Source organism: Macrobrachium rosenbergii, chromosome 26, assembly GCF_040412425.1.
Source record: "Macrobrachium rosenbergii isolate ZJJX-2024 chromosome 26, ASM4041242v1, whole genome shotgun sequence".
NCBI classification, from domain to species: Eukaryota; Metazoa; Arthropoda; class Malacostraca; order Decapoda; family Palaemonidae; genus Macrobrachium; species Macrobrachium rosenbergii.
Genome location: NC_089766.1, coordinates 47,594,797 through 47,607,282, shown reverse-complemented (window position 1 = coordinate 47,607,282; position 12,486 = coordinate 47,594,797). Strand labels below are relative to the sequence as shown.

Sequence of the window (12,486 nt, the reverse complement as noted above, 5' to 3'; positions counted from 1 at the left end):
CCACACACTAAGGTTTTCCTCCTGTTACACCTTTCAAACCCTTTACTCTCAATTTCCTTTCCAGCGCTGAATGACCTCATAGGTCCCAGTGCCTGGCCTAAACTCTGTATTCCTATTCCATTCCATTCCATAACAAGTGGGTCTGTCCAGCGTTTTTCTCCCACCATACAATTTTCTTCTTTTTTTCCATCACTTCTCATCTATTCCATCTCCCTCCCCCTTAGCTCTTACGGAAAGTGAAACAATACAGATGTCATTTGATGTCTTTATTAACAAGATTACACAACAAAAGCACAAACATCATCAATGAAAGGGTTTATGTTAATCGAGATGCGTCCTAACAGACTCCACAATGATTTGAAAAACAGGTCACATCAACAACAAATACATCAACGGCCACTGACAAACACTAATTGTATTGAGAAGCGGAGTCTCTCCTCCTCTAGCCTTAGGACGCACCAATTTACAGGTATAATGCCTGAGTGTACCCGCATTGCAAGAAGGCACCTCCCCTGGTAGAGGTCCGGTGCCTTCACAAAGCTAAAATATCACAACTTGGAAATGAATGCCCCAAAAAAAAGAGAAGAAGAAGCATAGCAAGGAAGGTGCCAGGCAAAGCTATAAGAGATCAATGTGGCATCTCTGTAGCACTGGCTCTTGTGGTCTTGCGTCTGTCAAGGCTTCTGTGATTTGTGACAGCACAGGCACTTGCGGCCTTTTGTTAACACCGGATGTTCTTTCTTGCACCAGCACACAGGCTCTTGTGGTCTGCTAGTACACAGGCTCTTGTGGTACACAGGCTCTTGTGGTCTGCTAGCAGAACAGGCTCTTGTGGTCTGCTAGTACACAGGCTCTTGCGGTCTGCTAGTACACAGGCTCTCGTGATCTGCTTGCAGAACAGGCTCTTGTGGTCTGCTAGCACACAGGCTCTCGTGATCTGCTACCAGAACAGGCTCTTGTGGCCTTGGGGGGGTCAGCAAGGGCTCTTGTGGCCTCATGTCAGCACAGGCTCTTGCGGCCTCATGTCTGCACGGATACTTGTGGCCTTGTGTCAGCACAAGCTCTTGCTGATACCACAAACTGGTTGGTTGGTTTAGCTTAAACAAATCATGTGCTGCAATGGGCCTCTGCTTCTAGAGCAACCTGTTAAGCACACGCTTTTGTGAATGCCTATGCAAGCCATCACTGTTAACTGATGAGTTTTTATAGATATCTTTTATTTTTCTAGACTTCTGATCATCAAAAACACCATTTTGTTACTGACAGTTCATGAATAACAACAGTGCTTCCCTTTCTTAAGATTTCTTAGAGTAAGGGAACTTCAACAGTAACATAAAATTGATTAAGAATAGATAACTTCAAACAACCTTCAAAATGAACCTCTGGAGTTGGTATATGATAATGAACTGCCATACAAACATCACCTGAAGCAAGTCAAACGAAATACCTGTGATAGGTACTCAGCTAGTCTCATAGTCACACTTGTACCTTGCCATTTTTAACATAATCTCCACCACCTTCAATGCCTACCAAAGCACCGATATAGCATAAAAAAAAATGGAAAAATCTTCATTCCACGGCACGAAAAGACAAAACGACTTCGGACTTCCCCCTTGGGAAAGGATACCTTGGCTGATCTTGCTCCACAGGCACAAAGTCTTGCAAGTCTTCGATTCGTCCTTTCGCTGCCATGGCCGAGTGAGCAAATAAAAACAGACAACAAATGACTTTCATCTGAGCAGACAAGGGCAGTGAACACCACCAAGGCACACTGCCAGAGCAGAAGGCGAACCTCTGGTGGGTTAGCAAAATGCAGTTCGCTGAGTAACGCTGGCCTTTGGAAGCTCTCTTCAGAAACACTGACTGTGCAGGGGACTGTTTTCAACCCTTGGAATTCTAAGACAGTGACCAGGAATGTCTTTCAATGACAGTCAGTAGTCCCTCAAGATAAATCTATATTGATTTTTTCTTTTGTGATAAGTGGGATCTCTTCTTTCTGTAAAGTGAAATACACTTTACTTCCTCCTATTTCTTCCTAATGAAAACACCGTATTCTTTGGAAGCTTGAATTTCAAGTCAGTGGCCCCTTTGGTGGGCTTGTTCCATATGAATAGGTCTCATCTTCTCAATAATATAATAATAATAACGATATGGTACAATTGACTGTGGATGTGACAAAACACCAAGGCCTCTGGACAGGTTTTCCAAGAAGCAAACTGAACTTGGTTCAGTTTTCTTCTTACGAGAAGCCGGTCAGCAACTGCGATCCCCCGCCATGTGGGCAGCCTGCATTTTGACTGAGATGTACAGTAGTGCATCAAAATCTCACTGAACACGAAAAGGCAAAGAGTGATTAGACTGGGAATGCCAGCGAGATTACTTTCAGCCTCCTTAAGTACAATCTATCAGAAACTTCATTTAAAGTAGGCCTTTAGATACTATATATATCACAACAACTCTGCTTGTCAACAACACTGCGCAGATCGGGGCCACCAGCATCAAGGAAAGTCACTTCAATCTACATCTTTGAAACATCCGATCAATGAATTCTTTGAGGTTATCCAAACACATGAGAGTCGATGCAAAGAGCAACACAGCTTTAGAAAAGACTTTTTTTTTATTTTTTTGTTTGCGTATTCAAGCGTGACAGCAGGGAGAGAAAAACTGGTTCTGTCGTCCATGATCCTTAACGTTTTCCGGAGCGGATGAGGTTGGTGAGCCAGTCGGAGTTCGCACTGCTTGGATCCGCCACCACTACCACGACTGGATTCCTGTGGAAAAGATAATACTGTGTACTGGAACTAGACTTAGGCCTACTTGGTCAAATATTTATGCAAAAGCTCTCTGTGGAAGAGGTAATGTACGATGTGCTAAGACTTGGAACTAGACCTAGGCCTACCTGGTCAAATATTCATGTCAAAAGGTCCTGTGATACGAACTGTAAAAATTACAACAAATCCAGAGATGTACGTTATGCAAGAAGTGTTCTGTCTTGAGATTAAAACTAAGCACATTTCGTGAAATATTGATATAAACCAGAATTCTCGTTGTGTTTTAAAAAGAGATTTCATTCGACGGAAAGACACATGGGTTCAGTAGCAGGAAATAAAACTTTTATTCTTCCTAAGAAGTCTATCATTTAATTTGTATAAATTATAATAAATTATCAGATACAAGTTAGGCACAAAAGTGCCATAATTCGAGATAAATGCTAAACACACTGCATCAAATACTGACAGGAATTTTGCACCTTGGAACACCAACTAAAAATTCTTTGTAAACAGACAAGTGCCATCAAAATTAAACTTAAAACATTAAAATTTGTATAAAGTTAAGCTCAATATCCAGCCTTTACAATATACAAACTATACAAACATTATCTATCATGCAGTTTAAGAAACAAACTACACATTTTAAAACACTATATACAAATTAAGCATGCAGTACCAAGCCTTGAGATTCAAAATGGACATGCTTTATCAAACTTTAAAATACAATGACCTACACAGTGCAATACATGATGTGCTGAATACTTAAATGGAAAATATATGCACTGCACTAAAGTTTCACCTGCAACATTATACACTTCAACCACTACATATCACAATGGTTCTCAACCTTACTTGGCCCATGAACACCACATTCTTTGGAAGCTTGAATTTCAAGTCAGTGGCCCCTTTGGTGGCCTTGTTCCAAATCAATAGGTTTCACCTTCTGAATAATAATAATAATAATAATAATAATAATAATAATAATAATAATAATAATAATAATAATAATAATCCTAAATTGTTATATGTTTATTTTACACAGACACTCATGACTACATATACTACTGTTCTATCAGGAATTCTCACGCTCATGAACCTACTATTATCCCCCTTCTCTGATTCTATGGGGCCCCAACACTCACTGCTTGCCAGGTTTATTGTGACCTTACATCCCTGAGGACCAATATGCAGTAAATGTTTTGCCTCGCTGTCGAACTTCTCCAGAGTTCCAGAGGTCCTTTATTCCTCCTCACACCTCTGGACTGTGGAACAGCCTCCCTTCTGAGGATGTCGTGCAGTTGGAACTTCTTCTTCTTCTTCAGAAGTTCAAGTGAAAATGCAATGCTTTACTGCCCTAATACTGTTCTTCTTGCATTATAATACTTTTTATCTGTTTATCTATTTATTAATTTATTTTTCTTTTTTAATAAGTGGGATCTCTTCTTTCCGCATTTCACTTTACTTCCTCTTACTTCTTCCTAATGAACACAATAATATTCTTTGGAAGCTTCTGGATTTTCAAGTCGGTGGCCCCTTTGGTGGGCTTGTTCCATATCAATAGGTTTCATCTTCTGAATAATAATAATAATAATTAGGATCAACACGCCATCATACCTAGATCACATTACAACTCTATTCCCTGAAGAATTTGTGGATGAAGTAGCTTCAGTTTTGTTTTCTTGCTTTTAAATGTTAAATCCTGCAGTTATCCTTTCTTAACCCATATCACAGTCCAACACCATCCTTTAAGGCAGTGGTTCTCAATGTTTTTGTAGTGATGGCACCCTAACTAATGTAATCATTACTGTGGCACCCCTTCTTCACCATCCGCCCCCCACCATATCGCATTAATTAACTTCTTATTTAATGAATGTATATAAATATACAGGTATATACGTATATATATATATATATATATATATATATATATATATATATATATATATATATATATATATATATATATATATATATAATATATTAGAGTAGACACACTCATAATGAATATATGACGAATTCTGCAAACTTTTTTTTTTTTTTTTTTTAAATGTTCATTGAGATAATCAAGCCAAGACAAAATTCATGACAACCTTGCAGCACCCCTAGGCACTGTCTCTGGCACCCCAGGGTGCCACGGCACCCAGTTTGAGAATCACTGCATTAAGGACTTTGCTGATGAAATGGCTTCTAAGCAGTTTAGCTGAGAAAATATGGCTCAGTGTCTATAATCAACAATCTATAAACATACACAAAATACACAATTTCCTGTTCATATACATTTGATGAGCACAGAATTTAGTGGACATTCTGTAGCCACTGTTTTAATAAATTCAAAAAAGGTGGCATATATGTTGACTGTGTTAACAATTGGCTGTACCTTGAACTATTTCTAATGCATGTGCATTCTCTGTTCATATAAAACTGTTAGTTGAAATAAGGATATTATTCTTCTTCTTATTATTATTAATGTCTCCAACTCTCTCAGGTGGTTGATTCAACAGAAATAAAAACTGATTAGCATGCATCTCTTTACCTAATGGCCCCCTCGAAGATAAAAAAAAATTGATGTACATCCCTTTTTACAGAAGTATTCCATGTCCATTGACTGTAATGTGTAGGAACAATAATTTACACTTATTTAACATTTATTTCCCTCACAGAGACTGTAGTTACCACCATTAAACACTAGAGACAAAAAGGAATATAAAGCTTAGAAACTAATTCCTCCCCAAATTCCTGAGGGAATTATGTTGCAGTACAATCTGGCCAAGAAAACGTAAGTGCAGGATTTAACGGTTAGGAGGAGAAAACACAAAGGCAGCTCAGGAGCTAATTTGTCGGATCTTTCGGTAGTGACCCCCAAGGGTTTTAGCCCGCTATGTATCCACCTTTGCGACGTGTTTGGTACAAGCCCTTTGGGGACGACCGTAAAAAACATAAACAAAAGACTGTAAATATCATGAAGGCAATGACCCCCAAGAAATATTAGTCCTGGATAACGACCCCCGAAAACCCTTGGGGGTCACTGTCTAGGTGAGATCCAATTTGTCAGTAAATTCCTCATAGGACCAAGATGAAATATGATCTGGGTAAGAAAGTTTAAATGCAGGAGATGAGATTCAAGTAATCAGACAGATACCTGAAATTTGGACATTTTGCTTGCTGACAGGCCCATTTGCGCTTACTTGACACGAATTACAGACTTCTGATGCCCCTTAACTACTGTAGTTACACCAAAACAGTGTTACAAATAGGTACAAGTCTAGATTTGTTCCAGATGACTCTAGTTTTCCCTCTTCTTCGTTTTTAAAGCAAAGACAAACATTTCTGGAGTAAAAAATGCTCTAACTGCTTATTGCTATTCTCTGTTTACCATACTCTCTTCAGAGCTGAAGATTTAGGCACAGACATAAAGTGACGCTTATTGAATAGCCAGGTTAAACTGAAATAAATATATAAAAATCTTATTCTGGTATTATTTAATGGTGGTCAGTACAGTCTCTGTGAGGGAAATGAATGTAAATTATTGTTCCTACATGCTACAGTTAATGAGCAAGGAATGCTTCTGTAAAAAGAGATATAAATTTGAATTTTTTTCTCTTGGAGGGGGCCATTAGTTAATGAATTGCATGCTAATCTGTTCTTATTTCTGTACAAGGTCATTCTACTGGTATTTACAAAAACTTGCTTTTTAAGTTAAGGTGCCGGTTAATGTTCCACGTTTGTCTGTTTTAACTGATAAAAATAATAATTATGTTCTGCGCTAAATATCTGAATACCAAAAAAGATGCAGCATGTGAATGCAGCCCTCTTTTCTAGTGAGCCATAGTGTCCTGTCAGTGCGACACAGTAAGTCTCTGTTGTTTAACCTATGATTTCAATGTACTCTGCTTGTAGCTCCATTGAAATGTTGAAAAGAACTGAGTAACAACAAACCTCTCTCCAACAGAGTTGATGTGCGAATTTCCAAATTTGCTCTGCGTTCTGTAGAAGTAAGACAGGGGCCTCTCCCCCACTTTTAACCGGTCGTCTTCCTTACTATCGTTCTCTCCTTCCGCGCAGTCGCAGCAGCAGTTCTCGCACCCTGGCCTGTCCCCTCCTCCAAGTGTGTCTATCTCTGGAGGGATTGTGGGATGAGTTGGAATATCAGTAGGGTGAGGAGGGGACGGAGGAAACTGATCTCCTGGTCCAGGAACTGGAGGTCTTGGTGGAGGAGGGTGAGTTGGGAAGGGAGGATGAGTTGGGAAGGGAGGATGAGTTGGAAGGGGAGGATGAGTTGGGTGAGGAGGGTGAGTTGGGAATGGATGTGGTTTTCCTACAGGTGGCTTTGATGTGCCAGAGGTAGGCCAAAGTGGTGCTGGAGTGGTGGCGGCATCTGGTGCACCTGGTACTCCTGGCTGTGGGTAAATGGGATGTGGTCTCTGTGTGCTTGGTTGTGCTGGCACTGGCTGCGGGTGGGGAGGTCTATCTGGATATGGTCTTGGTGGCTGTGTTGGCACTGGTTGGGGGTGGGGAGGTCTATCTGGATATGGTCTTGATGTGCTTGGCTGTGTTGGGAATGGGTGTGGGTGGGTAGGCCTATCTGGATACGGTCTTGATGTGCTTGGTTGTGTTGGCACTGGCTGCGGGTGGGGAGGTCTATCTGGATATGGTCTTGATGTGCTTGGCTGTGTTGGGAATGGGTGTGGGTGGGTAGGCCTATCTGGATACGGTCTTGATGTGCTTGGTTGTGTTGGCACTGGCTGCGGGTGGGGAGGTCTATCTGGATATGGTCTTGATGTGCTTGGCTGTGCTGGGAATGGCTGTGGGTGGGTAGGCCTATCTGGATACGGTCTTGATGTGCTTGGTTGTGTTGGCACTGGCTGCGGGTGGGGAGGTCTATCTGGATATGGTCTTGATGTGCTTGGCTGTGCTGGGAATGGCTGTGGGTGGGGAGGTCTATCTGGATACGGTCTTGATGTGCTTGGTTGTGTTGGCAACGGCTGTGGGTGGGGAGGTCTACCTGGGTACGGTCTTGATGTGCTCGGCTGTGTTGGAAATGGTTGGGGGTGGGGAGGTCTATCTGTACTTGGTTGAACTGGCACTGGTCGGGAAGGCTGCTCTGTCTGCGATGGCCAAGATATTACTGGAGGTGAAGTTACCCCTACGGGTGGTTTTGAAGTGACGGATGGAGGGAAACCGGGTTGACCTGGTCCAGGGTGAACTGGGAATGGAGATGAAGGTGTACTTGGGGGCGGTCTTGGTGTAGGACGAGGTGGATAGCCACCTGGGAAAGGTAATATAATTGGGAACAGAGGTTTTTCTGGGTGGGGCTTTGGTTTGCTTGTTGGTATACCACCTGGTCTGCTAGTTGTTGGGTATGAAGGTTCAGTGCCCACAGGAGGATGTGGCTTAACTGGAACTATAATTGGCTGGCCTGGTTTGCTTGGTGGATATACAATTGGTTTATCTGGTGCTACAGTTCCTGGCGTTGGTCTCTCTGTTATTACAGGTCCTGGCGTTGGTCTCTTTGTTGTTACAGGTCCCGGCATTGGTCTCTCTGTTGTTACAGGTCCTGGCGTTGGTCTCTCTGTTGTTACAGGCCCTGGTGTTGGTCTCCCCGGTAATGGATATGGTTGTGTAACGCAAGGGCATGGGTAAGGTGTGATGGGATGAATAGGTGCTGGGGTTGTCGGGGCAACTGTAACAGGGAATAGTGAACTTGGTGTAGTTGGTGCCTGAGGTGTGGTAGGAGGTCTTGGGGGTTGGGGAGTAGCTGGAGGGGTTGGGGGTTTTGGAGGAACAGGTGGCTTTGGAGGAGATGGAGGAGCAGGAGTAGGCAATGGCTGCTGACCTGATGGATGAGTAGAGGGTGGCCTAGGTGGTCTAGGTCCTGGTGGTAGATCAGAGCATTTTTCTAAAGGAGGCCAATGTGATGGGAGTGGCCCAGGCTCTGTAAATCATAGAGACACATGAAATGATAAGAAACACTGGTTATCGCATTTTATACTCGTGTAATGTAATTAACTGCAATCAGTAACTTACTTGGTGTACAAGGTGCTTGGTGGGGCCAAACACAAATCTTGAGACTCTTGTGGAAGTGAGTTCCTGTAGGGCATTCCAGAAGGCATCCTCGTCCATTGGCACAGGAGAAAAACTCTCGACAGTCGTAATCGTGAGCGAAAAGTCCGTCAGGAGCACCGCAGAAGGGATCGACCTGACCGGCACTCCTGGTGTTGGCGACAGGGATTCCGAAGAATTCCAGGCTGCCTTGGGCTGGGTCATATACTTCCCAAATGGACCCTATAGAACAATTCATTCAGTGAACATTTTTACGCTAATAATAGGAAGTGCTCACAGGAAAAGGTTAAAGGAAAGATCGTAGACCCTGAGCTTTCATCTTTATTTCAAGACCTGATCACTGTGATCAGGTCTTGAAATAAAGACGAAAGCTCAGGGTCTACGATCTGTCCTTTCACCTTTTCCCGTGAGCGCTTCTTATGTTTATATGCCACGGGACCATTGTGGTACTTGGTGAATTTATGCTAACCAATCCTTTAAAATATCAGTTTGCTAAAAAAAGGTGAACTTTAATGTCTGCAAAAGGTGTAGGCTAGATTTTTCAGAGATCCTTGGTGTACTAATGCTCATATTTCAGAAGCATGCCAATCTTAACGCTAAACTTAACATGATAACATATATTACTCCCAATCTTTGCACTCACAATACACACTCCCAAAACACACACACCTATATATATACATCAATCCTTTTTCTTACCAGGGGTTGGCTCCAGAGAAAAAAATGCAATGATCACTGCCACTTTCATACTTCATACAGAAGGTTCACCAGCACCATGTGAGTTCTCCTAGACACACTGTGCCATTCATCCCTATCTTGCAAGCATTCTTGCATTTCTTGGATATTAAGGGTTTTCCTTTCCAATACCTCTTTCACAATGTTTATCCAACCATTACTATGTCTTTCTTTCTCCCTTCCCTCCCACACTTCTGAGTTAAACAATGATTTCATACATAGCTCTTCATTTTTTACCTATTAATTCTTCTGAGGCAGCTTGTACTACAGTACACACACTAACCATCTCACCAGCTTCAATATTTTTCTTTCGCTCAAAAGTCACACCACATTTCACTTCCATAAGGGAGAGCTGGTTCAACAGTTTAAGTCTCTATACAATATTTTCCAAACACCCCACTAGCCTTCTTGCTCCACCTCTCCTGCGATCCACCTCTTCGCTCATCCTAACATCATCTGTTATACTGACTCCCAAATACCTGTATAAATATTTCCAGGTAGTCAACGAATGTTGCAAGGTCTTAAACAAAATATTTAGGAACTTGGTTAAAATTAAATTTCCTTGGGAAGAAGTGTTTCCGACATTCTGATTATTTATATATATATATATATATATATATATATATATATATATATATATATATATATATATATATATATATATATATATATATATACATATATATATATATATATATATATATATATATATATATATATATATATATATCATTACACACAACATTTTTCTCTGAAGAAAGAGCATCTCATAGTCAACTCGCTCCTGAGAAGCACAAGGCCACTGACGCTGAAGCAAAGGTGAGACCTTTGTGCAAACAACTCCCACACGTTCATCAGTTCAGTCACCCAATTCTCATCAGCCTTGCGCTGGTACTCCACACATACGAAGGAAGTCATTCCTCTCTGTCTTGCAAACATTCCTATTTTCACGGAGGATAAAGCTTTGGACTTCATTTCCCTCGTCGTTACAAAGACGCGAAGACCAGCGCACGTCCTACTACATGACCTCACCACCTTAGAAAAATTCTCCGACTCCACAACTTCTGCAAAGACCCCATCCCCGCCATCTTGACTAGACTACTCTGTGGCCCCGTTTTCCACTGTTTTTACCATACTGTGCCACATTTTCTCCCAAGCATCTACATAAACCTGAAGCCTTTATTGCTACATAATCTACACTACAACTGCAAACCACTGTCACAGCTCCAAATGATCTCACTCCGTTATTATTATTATTATTATTCAGAAGATGAACCCTATTCATATGGAACAAGCCCACCAAAGGGGCCACTGACCTGAAATTCAAGCTTCCAAAGAACATTAAGGTGTTCATTAGGAAGAAGTAAGACGAGGTAAAGGGAAATACAGAAAGAAGAGATCCCACTTATTTAAAAAGAAAAAAGAATAAATGAATAAATTAATAAATAGATAAAAATGTATCAAAATCCAAGAAGAATAGTATTAGGGCAGTAACGCACCGCATCTTACGGTGTGAGGAATAAAGGACCTCTGGAACTGAGAAGTTCGACAGTGTGTCAGTCCATTCTCCTCCTGCGAATAAAACCTTTCTAAAGTACATTCAATTCCTCACTACCTGTGACCAAGGCATCATTCGTACCTAATTCTTCAGTTTCTTGCGTGACATCTTTTTACCAATCACTCACGCTCCATCCGTGTACAGCACAAGTTCAGGGATCTTTCCTAGATAGTGACCCCCCAAGGGTTTTTAGGGGGTCGTTATCTAGGACTAATATTTCTTGGGGGTCACTATCTCTATGATATTTACAGTCTTTCGTTTACGTTTTTACGGTCATCACCAACGGGCTTGTACTAAACACGCCTCAAAGGTGGATACATGGTGGGTTAAAACCATTGGGGGTCACTGTCTAGGAAAGATCCCTGAACTTTTTGCATCTTTCCTAGATAGTGACCCCCTAAGGGTTTCAACCAGATATGTATCGACCCTAGCGGCGTGTTTAGTACAAGCCCGTTGGGGATGACTGCAAAAACATAAACAAAAGACTGTCAATATCATAAAGATAATGACCCCCAAGAAATATTAGCCCTAGATAACGACCCCCGAAAACCCTTGGGGGGTCACTATCTAAGAAAGATCCGATTTTTCAATTCGTCCTGAATTCCCAGATGGTTTTCTGACCTGTGCTTTACAAGTCTGGACAAAAGCTTAGTTTACCTGAAGGATTTACATTCTAAACACACACGAACAAACACACATAATCTCTCTAGCACATGCACACATACACCAATACACACGCACACACATACACACATACAGCAGAGATGAAATACAAACACAATACGAGGCAGTCAGAGAGGCAGATCTCAAAGAGAGTCAATAATATTATCAACAAAAAGTAATATATATATATATATTTCTTAGACAGCAAAGAGCACGTCAAGGAAATGAAACGAAAGATGTTTCAAAATATATATATATATACTCACAGACAATCACACAGCAGTCTCATACTTTATAGCGGAAAATATGGGGTTAAATCTTATGGCGGAAACCTCGCCATGAACCTCCTTAGAGTTTTTGTCATGTTGTACCTGGCGAACGCACTTTGAAGAAAAGGATAAGTTAATTCATTTTTGTTTATTTGTTTTGTGTTTGTTTCCCATATACATATTTATACACACATATATATATATAATATATAAATATATTTATCTTTTTTATGTATTTCCCTTTACGTTTTCTAACTTCCTAATGAGCACCGTAATATTCTTTGAAAGCTTAAAGAATTTCAAGTCAGTGGCCCCTTTGGTGGGCTTGTTCCGTATGAATAGGGTCCATCTTCTGAATAATAATAATAATAATAATAATAATAATAATAATAATAATAATAATAATAATAATAATAATAATAACACATAT

At 40.9% G+C, this 12,486-nt stretch overlaps 1 protein-coding gene across 1 annotated transcript in view; it reads right to left on the bottom strand.

Moving 5' to 3' along the window:
• Positions 1–251: 251 nt before the first annotated feature.
• The window catches only part of LOC136853157 (uncharacterized), a 75,703-nt gene continuing 63,468 nt past the window's right edge, over positions 252–12,486 (bottom strand). The window contains exons 3-5 of the mRNA XM_067128472.1: positions 8,796–9,053; positions 6,708–8,703; positions 252–2,771 (exon numbers count right to left, since the gene is read on the bottom strand). Of these exons, the coding sequence (XP_066984573.1) occupies positions 2,687–2,771; positions 6,708–8,703; positions 8,796–9,053 (2,339 nt within the window). The 3' untranslated portion in view covers positions 252–2,686. The remainder of the gene's footprint in view (positions 2,772–6,707; positions 8,704–8,795; positions 9,054–12,486) is intronic.